The sequence below is a fragment of the Pipistrellus hanaki genome (assembly GCF_964339955.1).
Source record: "Pipistrellus hanaki genome assembly, chromosome: 1".
NCBI lineage: Eukaryota > Metazoa > Chordata > Mammalia > Chiroptera > Vespertilionidae > Pipistrellus > Pipistrellus hanaki.
In genome coordinates, this window is record NC_140503.1 from 201,104,344 (window position 1) to 201,120,946 (window position 16,603).

At 42.8% G+C, this 16,603-nt stretch overlaps 1 protein-coding gene across 2 annotated transcripts in view; it reads right to left on the reverse strand.

Moving 5' to 3' along the window:
• Positions 1-16,368, reverse strand: part of SLIT2 (slit guidance ligand 2) — a 321,752-nt gene extending 305,384 nt beyond the window's left edge. For both annotated transcript variants that reach the window (XM_084898584.1, XM_084898583.1), the window contains exons 1-3: positions 14,360-16,368; positions 10,822-10,893; positions 9,583-9,654 (exon numbers count right to left, since the gene is read on the reverse strand). In XM_084898584.1, coding sequence (XP_084754710.1) covers positions 9,583-9,654; positions 10,822-10,893; positions 14,360-14,538 — 323 coding nt within the window. In that variant the 5' untranslated portion in view covers positions 14,539-16,368. The remainder of the gene's footprint in view (positions 1-9,582; positions 9,655-10,821; positions 10,894-14,359) is intronic.
• Between the last annotated feature and the right edge of the window lie 235 nt (positions 16,369-16,603).

Below are 16,603 nucleotides of genomic sequence, written 5' to 3' on the forward strand. Positions count from 1 at the left end.
TGCAAACTGAAAGGAATATCAATTCTTCATATGGTGACATATTTAAAAGGTACAAATATATATATAGTATTGATTTCAGAGAAGACAGGAGAGGGAGAGAGAGATAGGAACAATTATGAGAATCATTGATCAGCATGCCCCGTACTGGGGATTGAGCCTGCAAACCCAGGCATGTACCCTGACCAGGAATAGAACCCTGACCTCCTAGTTCATAGGTCCATGCTCAACCACTGAGCTACACTGGCCAGGCAGGAATTCAATGTTTTTAAAAATTCAGATATATAATGCAGTGATAGCTGCTACTAGATTTTTTTTTTAATGGGCCTACATCAGTACTGTTTCAGATATTGTGAGAAAGTAGGTATTTCAGATGGGGTGCAGTGCCTTCTTCTTAATTTTTATTTTCACATTTCCAGTGGTTCTTAATAGCTTGCTATGTGATGGTCACAGTTCTGAGAGGTTTACATGAATCACCTCAAGTATTTTTCAAGACAGCCCCGTGAGTAGGTGCTCTTGATTCTGCTGTTCTGAGGGAGGCACACAGCGCACGGAAAGCAGATCTGGAACTCGAATTCAGGTGAGGCAAGTCCAGAGCCTGCACTCTGCATCACTCCTCTCAAAGAGACACAGCCTAAGCATTCCTAAATAATGACCCAAAATAATAAAATGCTGAAAGTTTCCTTCTCACCAATCTTTCCTCGGGAAAAACATACCTTCTATAGCCCATTTCTTAAATATCATGAAGGAACCACCAGAAAATAAACCACCAAGTTTTATTGTAAAAAGAAACTGGCTCTATGTTCAGCACTACCTTAAATATCTGTTTAAAATAGCTACAGTTGAGGCAAAATGAAAAATACATTTATTTTCTCTGAATTCAAATAATTTATTATCATTCCATGAAATTTATTATGAATGATCTTAATATGTCTAAACCAACCATGCTTACAAGACAAGGTAATATCATACAGACTAGAACAGATAAGTGATGTTATAACAGGCATAGAAAAACATTATGACTATGCTGTCTCCTTTAAAATAGTATTAAAACACTTCTGGTTCCTGTTCTTCTATTCTTTCTTTCATTAATGCTAAGAATAAATGGAAACACAAACATTAAAATAAAAAGTGACGCTATTCCATAATCACCAACCAATCAAGAAAAAACTTATAATCGGAAATTCTGGTGCAATGACCAGAAATTAAATCTTTAAATTGAAGGGGATACTTAAAAAATCCAAAATTACTTTAAAGACTATGAAGGTGCATAACTACTTCTAAAAAGGGCTGGAGTAAAAGTAACCTAGCTTCTTCGAATGCCAAGGAAGACTTCCTAGTGTCTTGAAGATGCAGGTATCATAATAATAACTGTAATGTAAATGAGTTTAAAAAGTTAAAACCCAACAGTCCCGAACAGGAAAATAGGACATGGGGAATTTAGGGTATCTCTGAGGAGGGTTTCTAGGAGTCAGCATACATAAGCTCCATGAGCAGACGAGGTGGGTCAGATCCCTATTGTTCCGAGCAACGATACTCCATTGTATCCAAGGAGAGGTGACACAGACTTAGTGACATTCAGCTCGTGTGTCAGCACCAGCCGGATGGAATCTGTCCTCAAGATCTCAGGGCTGATTGAGAATCCTCTGGATGGGAATTCATGGCTTCAGAGAGATGTATAATGAGTCTCTGAGACACTTTTCCATAAGACAAAAATGAGAGGGATCCCAGTAATGGTTTTCTGTGCTGTGGGCTGTTTCCGAGTGTGCCCTTCAGAGGAGTGAATGATCTGTCTGCCTCACACAGAACAGTTGTCCTCTGAAATGCTGATTCTTCACAACCTCAATTTGAAGGGCAGCCTGAGCATTATTGACAAGCATTGTTTCACATGTCCGTCTGCTGCTCCTGCCATTTGCCCACTGATAGAGTTGCAGTCTCTTATTGTTTCAATGTGCACCTCGATTCAATCAGGATTCGCCCCCTTCACCCCAATTCAAAATGTGAAGTGAAAACAGTTTTACCAAAGCCATTGAATAATGTATGCCTCATATTTACCTGTAATAGTCAACGTAAGGTGTTTTAGCAGTGTGCCTGGTCTGTAACAAGTATTTGATAAATGTTTCCTTTGAGGGTCTATCATTTATAGTCTCCTATTCCACTTGTACACTGAGTGGCCAGATTATTATGATCTCTGAATGCATAATAATCTGCCCACTCATTACATGTCCTATATAATAAAAGGCTAATATGCAAATTGTCCCCTCGACCAGGAGTTATATTGGCAGACAGGCCGACCAATCGCCCATGTCCCCTCCCCCTGGCCAGGCTGGCCTGACTACCCATGCATGAATTCATGCACCGGGCCTCAAATGTGTGTGTACACACACACACACACACACACACACACACACACACACACATACACTGAGTGGCCAGATTATTATGCATTCAGAGATCATAATGAACTGGCCACTCAGTGTATAAATGTCTTCTCAGTTGAATTTTCATTCGTCTTTTCAAAATGTATTACCTTCACATTTTTTAATGCAAAGATTTTTAACATTTAGCTACTATTAAAGGAATAATATACAGTGTATATTTCAACAATAATATTGATCATTTAATCTTTTATATTTTACTAGAGGCCTGGTGCACGGTGGGGTCCCTCGGCCTGCCTGGCCTGTGGGGATCAGTGGACCTCCATGTTGCCACAGCCCAGCCTTACCCACCAGCTTGTCGGGCTCCAGCCCACTGTCCCTGTGGATCCCACACAGAACAAAGTTGTGCGTGAAGCAGGCAGCCGGGAGGAACCTGAGCCTGGGTGCCACACCTCACTGCTCCAGCTCATCCAGGCCCCACTGCGCCTGCTGCAGCTGCTCAGGCATGCAGGGGGACTGTCCAAGGGAGAGGCTGGTGCTGCCACAGCTGCACTGGCCAGCCATCAGCCCAGCATCTGGGGCCCCTCTGTCAGCTAAGCAGCTGAGCAGCTGAACAGCGCTCCGACTGTGGGAGCGCACTGACCACTAGGGGGCAGCTCCTGTGTTGAGCATCTGGGCAGCTCCTACATTAAGCATCTGCCCCCTGGTGATCAGTGCAGGTCAGAGCTATGGGCCAGTTGGCAGGTCACTTAGACTTTTATATATATATATATAGATGGTAGAGAGATCAAAACTTTTTAGTAAAAATGTTGCTTCCTCTTCACTCCCCTTAGTTCTTGGTATTTCTCTGCATATTCAGAAAGATTATAAGAAACACTCTACAATGAAACTTGAAGGGAATGTTGTACTTTCTTCACATCTCTTCTCATCATATGCCATATGATAAAAGAGTCAGAATGAAGACAATAGTAGATATGAATGTTCAAAAGTCAAACTCATTATATTTCCTTTTTATTAGACTCGTACTATAAAGTAATTCTTAAACCGAGCTTTGGAAAAAATAGGAAATTCTGAAATACATAAAGAAACACATAACCTTTAAAGTGCTGAGCATAAAGCTATGTACATTACCTCACTTAAATCACGTACCACACTGTTATGAGATATCATAATCATCTCTGTACTAAAGGTGAGGAAACTAAAGTTTTCAAAGATAAAGCAATTTGATCAAGATCTCACAGTGGAACTGAAACCAAGGGTTTCCAATGTCACTCCCATCTATTCTTGCTGATTTTAAAAGGAGGGAGAAGAGTTTGTATTGGCTTAAAAAGCACAGTCAAGAGTCCAACCAATGAGGATTTGACACGTTCCACAGGACACCAGGCAACTGCAGAAAGGCCAGATGCCTCAGCAGAACCTGGAGCAGTAGCTCATGGCTGGGGAACACCCACTCACCAGAGTGGATGGACCCTGAAAAGCGGATAATCATATACATTTTTTTTTGCAAATATTATCTTAAAGCAATGTTCTAGTTGTATTAATACCAAACCAACCCTGTTGTTCCCACACTCTCATTCTGACAGTATTTTCACCAACAGTCCTTCCCGACCAGCAGTAAAAAAATTGCTCTGGGGGGAATAAACAGAAAGAGAGAGAGCCATGTGAAGTCTCTGCAGGCAAGCCTCTCACTCCATGTAAAGTTGGGAAATTCATTCTAGAAGGCATATTCTAGGCAGAAAGGTATCCAACAGGAATGAAAGACAATTCAATGTAAAATATTTGACCTTCACTGCTTCCACACATACATGGTAACAGTGCAAAGTAAACAACTCGTTTCGGGAGAGGTATAAAAGACACAGCATGCAGCAAACACTGTCACAAAGGATGAGCCCCAAACAGATGTGGGAAAAATACACAGCCCACTGCTTCAGCATTGATAACACGGCTCCCAGAGAGCAAACAGGCCTTCTCATCACTTCAAGGCTCATAAAAAACGGTGCATGAGAAACGCTGTCAGATGGGTCAGGGTTTGACTACACTGCAGGGCAGTAAAGCCTTATGACACCCTTGTTCTGTAAATGTCATGTAAAATAGTTCAATATCACTTACATACAGGTGCAAATTGACATGTCATCGATATCACAGATGAAGCCATCTACTCTATCCTTGGACATTTTTATATGATGCAGTGTATATATTCTGCCCCGGTTCCTAAGGTTTGATATGTCCTTCAAAGAGTCTTTCCCAAGAAAATCAAAGCACTGCTTTTAAACTGGACTATAAAGTTGCTAGAGAACAATTCTTCTGAGATGAGCTTGTGTTCTCTTCCAAGGAGATTAGCATTTGAGTCTGCCCTCACGTTAAGAAAAGGGATGTGGCCAAAACCTGTTTGGCTCAGTGGATAGAGCGTCAGCCTGGGGACTGAAGGGTCCTGCGTTCGATTCTGGTCAAGGGCATATACCTTGACCAGTAGGGGGTGTGTGCAGGAGGCAGCTGATCAATGATTCTCTCTCATCGATGTTTCTAACTCTATCCCTCTCTCTTCCTCTCTGTAAAATATCAATAAAATATATATTTTTTTAAAAAAGAAAAGAAAAAGAAAAGGAATGTGTTCTGTGTTGTCCACAAACTGTAGGATTACTCAGAAGAGGGACTCCCTACCCCTCCCTGGTGAAGAAGGGGTAGGGGGTGCTCTCCTTCAGACCTGCTCCTCAGCCTTTTCTCTACCTGAACTCATGTGTAACCAGCCACCTATGACAAAACCTCAGCCTAAGCCTCACTCTGGCTGCCACAGGCTTACCTATAAATGGTGCGTGCATGCAGAAAAACTAATGCAGCATCACCTTAAAAAATAACAATCAATGTGCCTTTTAGGTATCCTTTCAGGATAGTGTAGTGTTGAGGTATATTTAGGCTTTGCTAAATCGGGATTTAGACATTTGTGAATTAAGATGAGTACATTTATGTCATCTTGGGAGAAACTTTAAAACTAGTAAGGGAACAGGTTTTTTTTTCCAGGATTCCTTAGATGGGTTTACTATCATATTAGGACTCATGACCAAGTTAGTAGGAAAATTGTAATTCGCATCCAAAGAGTCGAAAACTCGGAGAGTTTAAAGCAATCCTGGTTTTAAAAGGACAGGCTCACACAGAGCTTGTAAGAAAAGAGGAGCGGCCCTAGCCCTTGCCTTTTTCATTTCTGCAATTTCCTTATTGTGAGGGTATAAATGGAGGGTCAAGTTAATGAAAAGCCTGATGTTCAAGGGTTTCTATGGTATGTGATTGGTTGTCATTAATGTAATCTAGGCCTAAAAGTATTTTATTTTGCATTTAAGCATTTCATTGTAAGTAGGATAAAATGGCCTAATATTTTTTGTCAACTTTAAAATTTTTCAAAGACCATTTTACACTCTTGCATTTGTGTTATTAAGAAACTTGCAAAAGCAGATGAATCTCACTAGTGAAACACGGAGTGGCCTGGGTCTTATTAAACAGCCTAGACTACAACTTCTATCACCAGCATAATCCCATAAATTACATGTGAGCAATCGATCGTCAGCGCAGCACACAACAGTCCCAGGTCCCAAAGTGATTGTTTTGACCTTCTAAGACATTATGCACGAGCCAATAAATTCCTAGAATTGACAGTTCTGCATGTAAGACTTTATTGCAGATACATGCAGGTATCTTCTGTGAAGTATTTAAAAAAAAAAAAAAGTATATTTCCTAAAAGTTTCAGCTCTGTACTGTAGCTTATTTGTAGTTTGTCTTCCTTAATTAATTTCCACTGCACTTAATTAGTAACTGGTCATGTAAGCTCACTGGATTTCATTTGAACATTTTGATGAGGCAACAAGACCTGCTAATAGAATCTACCTGGGGCACCTTTTCGAGGCTTCCTTTTCCTCCCAGATGTGCAGGTACCACTGGCAGCACAGAGCACCCATGAAAAGGAGCAGATGCCCACATTAGCTCTGGGAGAATAGTAAGAAACTGTCCATACCCAAGTAACGTGTGCTCATGCTGTGTAAGCCTGAATAAAATTTATCTTTTCTACAATGATTCATAAGCATATTCTGATGTTGTTTTCTACACAATAGAAAGAAGTGAGAAGAGAGAGGGAGGGGGTAGACTTTAATATCTATCTACTTGAGATTTTCACTAATAACCTTACATGTCATTGATTCTTTTAGGCAGGGGAAAAAATATATCTCTTTTAATGATAATGATTTGACTAAGAAACAATGACTTGCTCATTCTATGATAAAATTTATTTCAACTTAACAACATGACCCTGTTTCCTATAGATTAAAAGTTGGATTTCTAAGAAGGCACAAATGTTATTTTCTGTTTTCAGATTTATCTTGTCTCTGTAGGTATAAAACTCTATAAACATGAAATAAAATGGGGGGAAAAAAGCTTATAGTTTTAATATACTCACAAACGTGATTTGGAATTGCTTTGACTTTACCATTTTAAAATGAAAAAAATCACTTAAAACCATAAATTGCATACAAATAAAATTAATTTTATTTTATTTTTTTCTTCTCACAAAGAATGAAAATTAAGTTACTATAAATATTGTATGAATGGCATTTACAACATAAATCTGCAATTATACACCTTTTCATAATCTGGACTTCCAATTAAAAATTCACATCTAAATTGCTAAAAAAAAAAAAAAAATGTGAGCTCATACAACATATAATTACTAAAAAGTTAACTCACTGATTATTTCCTTTCTCTTACATTGTCTCTTGGAACTTTAAAAAAAAAAAAGGCAATGTCTGAGATGTTAATGATACCTCCAACTAAAATAAGGATATATACCACAGGCCATAGAAATTTTATTATACAGCTCCCTGGATAGCTTTTGTTTATTTTTACTTTTTAATATAATATTCTAAAAAAGTTTAAAATAGTTTGCTGTACAATAACTGGAATGCATGCATCCTTAAGCAAAACTGCCTTTGCATTTAATGTATTTTTAAAAATAAATATTTGAAAAGTGTATCCACAATGTTCCTAAGAAATGGTTTTGAATTCCTGAGTCCCAAGGAGATGAATTGGCTGTCAGATAACAATGTGCTTCCATCAGATGGACTTGGCAGTTGTAAACAAAAGGAATTTTCTCAGCTTTTCCTCACAAATATGAAATATTTGCTCTCTGCCAACAGCTGGGTGATTTAAAGAAGTCCTGCATATATATTAGTTTTCATTCAAAATTACAAATCCTCCTCTCCCACTCTGCAACATCTGATCACATCTTAGTAGAGCAGAAAATTGTTCGGCGATGAAGTGACATTCCCAGGGGAAGTTAAAGTCAAAAACTAGTACCTACTTACAGCTCTAATCAAATCTCAGATCATATGGCATCTGGTTAATAATTTTTAAGAAAAGTTAATTTATTCAAGATGAAAGATTAAATGATACCCTGGAGTGGCTTGAAAAATAATGAGAAAGTTTGATATGTTGTAATGTTTCTAAAAGTTTGATAGGTTATAATATTTCTGAAAATGTTTACTCTACAACCTAAATAGAAACTCCATGAAAAGCCATTAAGTTTCCCGCAATAATTTGCAAGTTGTTTTAGAAAGAAACATATAGATTTCCATGTGGCAACTAGTTAAGTCAAGTTATTCATGAAAAAAAAAAAAAACTTTAATGTTTAAATGATAATTTAAAATTATTTATTCAACTTCCTAAGCATTAAAATTATATCGTTACCTCTTTTTAAATGAATGAATTAAAGATACCTTTACAAGGCATTAGCTATTCATAAAAGCCTATGAAGGAAATCAAAGAATAAATATTTTCAGAGTATTTTTATATATGAAGAATAGGTTATGAACTTATGGACTTAGTTATGAATTTAAACAAATGTTCGCCTTATTTTTATTCCTCTTCCCCAAGCCACCTCAAAGTAGTGATTTTAAATTTACTTTTAACTCCAGAATAATATTCCCTATACTGTAAGATTCACCATGGATAAAATTTTATAGTAAAAATATATAGTAAAAGAAATTAGGCACCTCTGTGTTTAATGTACCTGAGGTGATAAACATCTATACTTTATATTTATACATATCTTAGAAGTTGACAAGCATTTTTTTATTTAGAGACAATTACACAGAATTAACTTTTCCCCTTAGGTCCAGTGAATATGAATGTACAATGCCTAAAATTAACATCATATTTCATTATTTTAAAGAAGAGTTTTATTTTTACCTAAAGTACCTATTAAAGCAGGCATGGAAACATTAAAATAATCCTTGCTACTTTTAAAAGAGCTGTATTTGCCCTTAAAATGCAAATCTACTAAACTTGAGTTATCAAGACATATGAGACATGGAATTCATACATCAAATTACAAAGTGTGTAATTTATCCTAATTATTACAGACAGATGTTTTGACCTTTGTAGATACACACTGTAGATATGATATAACAAGGGCACTCTGGTAATATACACCAATCCTTAAAATTTTATGTCTGAAAAAAAAATATATGTATTTTAAAATCTAAATTACATTTCCCTTTTTTGAAAAAAAAAAAAAAAAAAAAAAAGAACCATGTTAAAATAACCACTCCTGGAAAACATAATTCTTACTTTCATATCTGTTAATCTATAAATTATTTTTCCAGCAGAAAAACTTAGAAAGTTAATATAAAATGATGAAATGCAACTGTGGATAGAAGTAAGTAACAACATTCACTGTTGTAAATATCACAACGCAAATCTTTATCATTAAAAATGTAAAATAATTCTTCAAGTATCACTGATTACACACAAAGAAACAACATGGGAATGAAAATACTATTAGCAAAACTTTTCTTTTCCATAATGCAGCATAAACATAAATAAAATGACCACCTTTCTTCCTACATAAGCAAATAAAACAAACTAGATGAACAATAAGAAAATCATATACATCTCAAAGTATCAAAGCAGTGGTTATCAAGGAAATAAATGTTTCAGGAAAGTAAGTCTGTATTTTTAGCTTTATTTCAAATTAGTCCTATTTATGCAAAAAAAAAAAAAAAAAAAAAAAGACTTTTTTTTTAATGAGTCTGAAAGCCACTATTCAACCTCTTGTTTCTATAAAGTTTCAAAGGCTAACACATGAAATTAAAGGCAGGACTTTGAAATTCAAGTATTTTTAAAAACACAGTTATGTCGTCATAAGTTTGGAATTAAAAATACTTACAGTCTCTCCAGTTCTTTAAGATCCTGAAATGCTCCTCTTTCAATGGTGCTGATCTTATTCTCCATAAGCTGACTGAAATGCAAAATATAGCAGGAGTCTTAATGCTAGCCCTCACCATCGGAATAAGTTTCAATTCAGCAACTGAAATGTACAACCTCTTTTCCTTTCCCTTTATAAAGTTAAACCTTGCTCTGGTTTGAGATTCAATATCAAACTTAATGGTGACATATTTGACAGAAGTCGGGGAGGAGAAATAGCAACCACATCCCAAAACTTTCAGGAAAAAATGCTAACAGTGACATGAAATTCACTGGTCAAAACTCTGCACCTTTAAATATAGCATTTTCTAGAAAACAACCCATAGCACTGCAGCTCTGATGGATGTTTTTAGGTAAACTGACTTTCAACTGAGGTCTTAACTAAGAGAATAAATATATAATAATTCATCATACACATAGTTCAGTTAACTTATGGATATGCATCAGAAATTGGATGCATTAATAATGGTCAAGTGTGTCTTTTAAAAGAACACTGAACACACAATGATCCAAGTATATGTTCACTATAATGGAAATATTTACAAACCTCAGAGAGAAAGAATTTTACATTATATTGAACCTCAAATGATGTTTCACTCAGAACTAATTTAACTCACTAATTAAAGAAGTAATTCAATTACAACAATTTTATAAAAGCTATATAGATATAAAATATGAGAATTAAAAATATGACCAGTGTACTTTTATAAAAAAAAAATTCCCATCATATACTCTGTAGAAAGCTGGCTTGATTTTAACTTTAGAAATTATATGTGTGTTGCTTAATAGAACAGGCTCAACATTTCTATATTAGTAATAAAAATGCAGACCCATTTATATTATTTCTAGTGAATCTGAAATCCTAAAAGTGCACCAAATGTCTCACATTACTTATTCATATTGTAACAGTAAGTATTCTACATTTTTATTTGTCTAAGGCACTTATGATATGGCATTGCAAACACTCGAGGCCATTTCTACAGTACTATTTCTATGGCCTGCATCTAATCTTAAAATAAAAGCCTACATTTCCACAAAAGATGTAGTACAGTGATAAATTTAAGAAAAAAAAAAAAAAGAAAATTAAGACCTTTTAAATGTTTTTGTTATTGGGACAGTTTTTACTACTGAGACCAGTAACAATTCAAAATATGCAAGCTTAAAAAAAAAAATTATTCGAAACATAGAAGAACATACTTACAGCACTCTCAGATGTCTGAGACCAGCAAAATCCATTTTGGTAATCCGTGTGATGTTATTTCCATTCAAATCCCTGAGAGAAAACAAAAAAGAAAATGAAAGTTCTGTTTTGTTTCTATCAAGAGCTAGTTAAAAAATAAATAAAAACATAAACTAAATAAGAACTTGAAGTTAAAGGTCAGTTCCAATGACTAAAGTAGCTTACAAAGTAAAAGAGATAAAATGGTAACCTCTGTAGGATTTTTTTTAAAGTGATTATCAACAAGTTTACAGAGTCCCTGCTTGCTGGCGTGAGATAGGAAAATGGATTATCTTGTCACAAGAAGTGCTCTTTTGTGCATGTATAGGAGTGCTTTCAACTTTCATTTCTTTTTGTTTTTGTTTTTTATTTTTTAATCATTTTTTTATTTTTAACACTGACATTCAGTGTTACAGTAGTTTCAGGTGTATGCCCTAGTGATTAGACATTGTTTAACTTACTATGTGATCATTCTGGCAAATCTTACACCCACCTGACACCATACACAGTTATTAGAGTATTGTTGATTCTGCCACGCTTTACAGCCTCATATAACCAATTTATACTTCTTAATCCCTTTACCTCTTGGCATCCACTCCCCAAACCCCTCTCAACTGGCCACCATTAAAATGCTATCTATATCTATCAGCCTGTTTCTGTTCTGCTTGCTCACTTATTTTGTTTTTTAGATTCAATTGTTGATAGATATGTATCTACAGCCATTTTATTGTTCATATTTTTAATATTTTTTTCCTTCTTCTTAAAAAGGACGTTTTAACATTTCATGTAATAGTAGTTTGGTGGTGATGAACTCCTTTAGCTTTTTCTTGTCTGAGAATCTGTTTATAAGTTCTTGTATTCTAAATGGTAGCTTCCCTAACCTGGTGAAGGAAACAGAAATACAAATCCAGGAAGTGCAGAGAGTCCCAAACAAGATGAACCCAAAGAGGCCCACACTGAGACACATCATAATTAAAATGCAAAAGGTTTAAGACAAACAGAGAATCTTAAAAGCAGCAAGAGAAAAGACCTCTTTTCTCTTACCTACAAAGGGGCTCCCATAAGACTGTCAGGTGATTTCTCAATAGAAACTTTGCAGGACAGAAAGGAGTGGCAAGAAATATTCAGAGTGATAAAAATCAAGGGGGTCCAATCAAGATTACTCAACTTTTGTTTGTATAAGGATAGGTATATTAACTTCACACGAATTCTGCTGTTATTGTTAGGCACACCCCAAAAAAAGTTCCCTTCAAAAAAAAGTTAAATGAACAATATTCTAATACTGCTCTAGAAGAAATGTTAAATATCCCAAATTCTCTCCGGGGTTGCAGGGTGGCTGAACTTCCTAAGGCAAAGAGGAAAGTACCATCAAAAGATCTGCACTTCAAAGACTTGCATTTATAGGCAGTTACCTTCCAACAATTCTGTTTGTATGAAAACTAAACTCTTTATTTGCAGCTTAGAGAGCTGCCCCCACCCCCATCCTCCCAGTGGCTGTAAAGTGAAAACCACTAGCTGGGGCAACAATACAAACAGTAATCAGGCCCTGATTTTTTTTGCTCAGATTTCAGCACCAAGTTTCCTTCAAGAGTCACACAACTCCTCTGGCATCTTAGGTCAAGATCTAAACTTGCCCTGGTTCCAATCATGTCAAGTAAAACCAGGCTTCGCTGTGGTTTGAACGTTCTCCTTCACAGAAGTAAGCTTTCTCTTACCTGGACTGTATAAGATTGTGTTTGAAATCTATATTTTATGAGGCAATGAGAGAACTGTATAAGCCATCACTGAGTAAACTATTTTCTGAAAACTCTATAGATTCCTCAGAGGGATTTTTCTCCCCCAAACACCTGATACTCACTTGCTATTTTGTCCCTTTTTGTTGAGTAAGACATGCTAATGCTCAAACTTAAAACTGTTCTCAATAGCATGGCATGCCAAGTGATGAAACAGAATTCTGCGTGGCTTTCTCCCCAGCCCGTTCTGGAAGCTGAGCAAAGTGACATCAAGTTGTTCCTACAATGATTGGGGTCTTCACCGATTAAAGTTGACACAATCCTACTCCCTACTCCCAACCCTGGACAAATGTGGTTGGTCCCATTTTAATAAGACACCCTTCATAAGCCCCCAACTTGACCAGCGCTGAGGAAAGGAGTGAGGCCGGGGATGGGGGAGCCATTTGCAAAGAATCAAGGGCTCAGTGCTGGCCTTTAAACTATGGGCTGGACGAGGGGGTTAGATAAGTTAAATTTGGCCTAAGGGCTGAGTGAGGGCCCTGCCAGTGGAGACGTGCAGATTGGAGCAAGTTCTCTCTGCAGCATGCAGCCCTCATAGCCTGGGGGCGCAGAGGCCTGGAAGCTAAGTCCGGAGCCCTGGCCCTGGCTGTCCTTGTCCCGCAACCACACAGGCGCAATAGCGAGTGGAATGCGCCCAGGGAACTTGGGCAGCTCCCAGACTGCCCAGTGTGATGACAGAGGTTAGAAAGGCCTGCATGCCCCACTTCCCTGAACTGAAGAAGTGCCCCGCAAGGAGAGCCTAAGCTGGCCATCCTCACCGCACAGGGATTACTTCTTTATTAGAGGTTTGCAGAGACCGGAGGCGGGGTGTCTGCGGGCAGTGGAGCGCGAAGAGGGGAAGGCCGGGAGCTGCTGCCAGAGGAAGGGACACAGAAGCTGCCAGAAAGGTGGTCTGGAGCACCACGGCCCGCAGAAAGGGCTGGAGGGGGCAGCCAAGGGCTGCAAAGTCGCTGAGCAATCAGACCTGGCCGGGCTGGGACTGGCTGGAGAGGCAGACCCAACTTCGCCCAAGGATAGGGAGTGGACCGCTTCTGCAGCCGCCTCCGGGACAGGTCCCTAGGGCCCTCCACCGCCTGCAGTTCCCCAGAGAAGTGGGGGGCGGGAAACAGTAAGGGGAGTCGGGATCAAGCTTGGCCACAGCTTTGCGGGGCATCCTTCCCTCCTCGGGACCCCTTCTCCCCTCCCTGCGGATCCAGGGGGGTTACACAAAGCCAGGGAGTGGAGGTTGCTTCTTTTGAGTCTCTCCCTCCCCCCCCCCCCCCCAGTCCTTGCGCCACCCCACGGCCACCAGAGCGGGGACTCTGGCGTGGAAACTGCCCCGTGAGTCTGGGCCATGCAAGGTGACTCTGTTGACTGAGTCTGGGGAGCGAGGTCCCCTCTTCCTTGCCTCCAGCATCCGCGATTACTTGTCCTCCATCTACCTCCTTGCCTCCCCAGGCCAGAGAGCCGGACCTCACAGGACTGCGTGTGTCAGGACAAGAGGGGGCAGAAGGGACCCAGTGCAAATGTCCCGCCCCCCTTTGGGCAGCGGCCCCTCCTTGGGCAGCGCCCTCTGTCCTTCCCCTCCCAAAGCCTCCCTCCAACCTCAGGAGGATACGTGTGCAGAAGAGCCAGCGAGGGCTGCCCCGGCGCAGGAACCAGGGCCGCTAGGTCCCCCCAGTCTCCACGCCTGGGGCGCAGGACCCTGACGCCCGGGGGAGAGGGGGCGGAGGGGAGCCCGTACTCACAGCCTCTCGGTGTTGCGGGGGATGTTCCGGGGCACCCCGCGCAGCGCCAGGCCGTGGCAGTCCACGGTGCTGCCCGAGCAGGAGCACTGCGCTGGGCACGCCTGAGCCGCCGCCTCCCTCAGGATGGCTAGCACCAAGCCCAGCGCCAGGCGCCGCGCCTGCCAGCCGCCGCCGCACATCTTCCCCCGCCTCCGCCGCCCCGCTCGCCAGTGCCGGGGGTTCCTGTACTGCTGAGGCCCGGCGTCCGGTGCAGAGCTAGCAGCCCAGAGGGTCCGCGGAAACGTGCACGAAATACGATGGAAGTGAGAGTTCTGATATTGAAGGTAGAAGGAGAGCGTGCACAGGTACACGCCTCTCCCTCCCCTCCACCCTGCTCCAGCGGGGCGGGCGCTCCTTGGGCAACTTTAGGTCCCGAAGATGAGCCGGTCCGGCCAATGCTGTGGGAAGATCCCGGAGAGGCCGGGAGGAGATCACGAGTCGCAAAGATCAACTTGGCGGCACAGAACCGGGCTCTCAACCGCAGAGCAGGGGCAAGAGCCAGGGGCGTGGGGAATGGGCCTGCTGGGGTTCCACCACCTTCTCCACAAATCCGATCCCAGCGAGGAGGCTGAGAGGCAGGAGAGGGAGGCTCAATGGGAACGCTGTCCTCGGTGAAAGTGGGCTCTCCTCGGAAGCTAGAAGGCGCAGGCGCCCCGGGGGCCAGGAGCCGTGCGTGCGGGGCGAGCGGGCATGGCGCGCCGGGCGCACAGGGGGGCGCGCAGCCCGCGGGCGAGGGGAGCTGCTGGGGCGACCGGCGCAGCTCACTCCCGTGGCTTCTTGGACACCGGACCGCGGCTCCTCGGCTGCAGGGACGAGTCCTCACTGCCTCCCCACAGCCAGCATTCAGGGAGGTTTGCAGACGCACATACACTTCGCGGAAGGATGCCTCCTCAATCCCCTAGCCCGTGCTCTGCACTTGGGCCTGCCCCGAGGTCAAATGGAGAAGCCAAAAGGGCACGGGGCCACCGCCACCGCAGCCGGCGGTAATATCCACTAGTCAGGACCAGGCGGAGGGAATCCAAGAGGCCAAGTTGAGCTCCTAAGGGGCCAGCCGGAGGGAGTGCAAAGGCCAATGTGGAGGTGCCCGCGTCCTGGTTCCCGCGGGGGGTGTCCCGGGCGGATGGCGTGGTGGTGGCAGCGGGCCGGTGGGCGCCCAGCAGGCAGCTGGAGGGCAGTCCCGCGTGCGCGCCTGTGCCAGCGGCGCCTCCGGTCTCCCGGGTACCGCGCTGCTCACCGCAGACACCTGATGGCAAAAGTGGAAGAATCCAGAGCGGGCTCCTGGGCAGGCGCAGCCCCCCTTCCGCCCCTGGACAGACAGCTGCCGACAAGTGAGTCCTCCTTCCCAAAGTCAGGAACTTTTCCCAGGCTCAGAGTTCAGAGGGGGGCCCCCTGCCGCTGCGGCCGCCGCCGCTGCGATGCCTGGCTCCTGGCGCTGCACCTGCCTTGGCGGCTGCAGTCCCATCCGGAGCAGCCCGGCTCCTTCCTCCAGCCCCTTCTCCTCTCCCGGCTGCTCCGGCTCGTTCTGCTCCGGGATGGGAAGGTGGGAAGTGGGGGCGAGGGAAGGCGGCGGGCGAGCAGGAGTGAGGACCTGGTGGCCCCGCGGACTCGGGAGCTCCTGGCAAGTGTCTAAACAATAGGATGGACGCGGAGGCGGTCCAGTCCGCTCCGGCTGCGGGGAGGTGGGTCGCTGCTGTGCCTGGAGGTGTTCACTGGGGCTGCACAGCCGATCCAAAAGCCGGCCGGCGCCCCCGGAGCGGCTGCGGGGGTCCCGGGCGCTCCCCTTAATCTCAGCACTCCTGCCGCACCCCGCAAACTCCACAGCTCCAGCCTGCGCCCCGGAGCCACCACGATGCTCCCATGGCTCGCTGCTGCCTTTTTTAAAAAATCAACGCCGCCGCCAGCACCAGCATCAATACCTCCACCTCCACCAGCTTGTGCGTGCGAGCTCCCCAAATAAATAAGCCCAAGTCAGAAGTTACAGGGCGCCAGCCGCCTTATATACCCCGCCGAGCCCCCACCCTCTGCCCCGCCCCCGCAGCCGGCCCCGCCCCCGGGCTGCGCCCGGAGCCCGCACCTCGCCCCGGAGGTAGGGCCAAGCCAGGCGCCCAGTGGAGGCGGCGCGTTCCCATGCACTGTGACTGGAGCCCTAGCAAAGTTTTCTGGGGGATCTGGGTTCCCAGGCCTCCGCCCCCCCAGTTCCAGGTC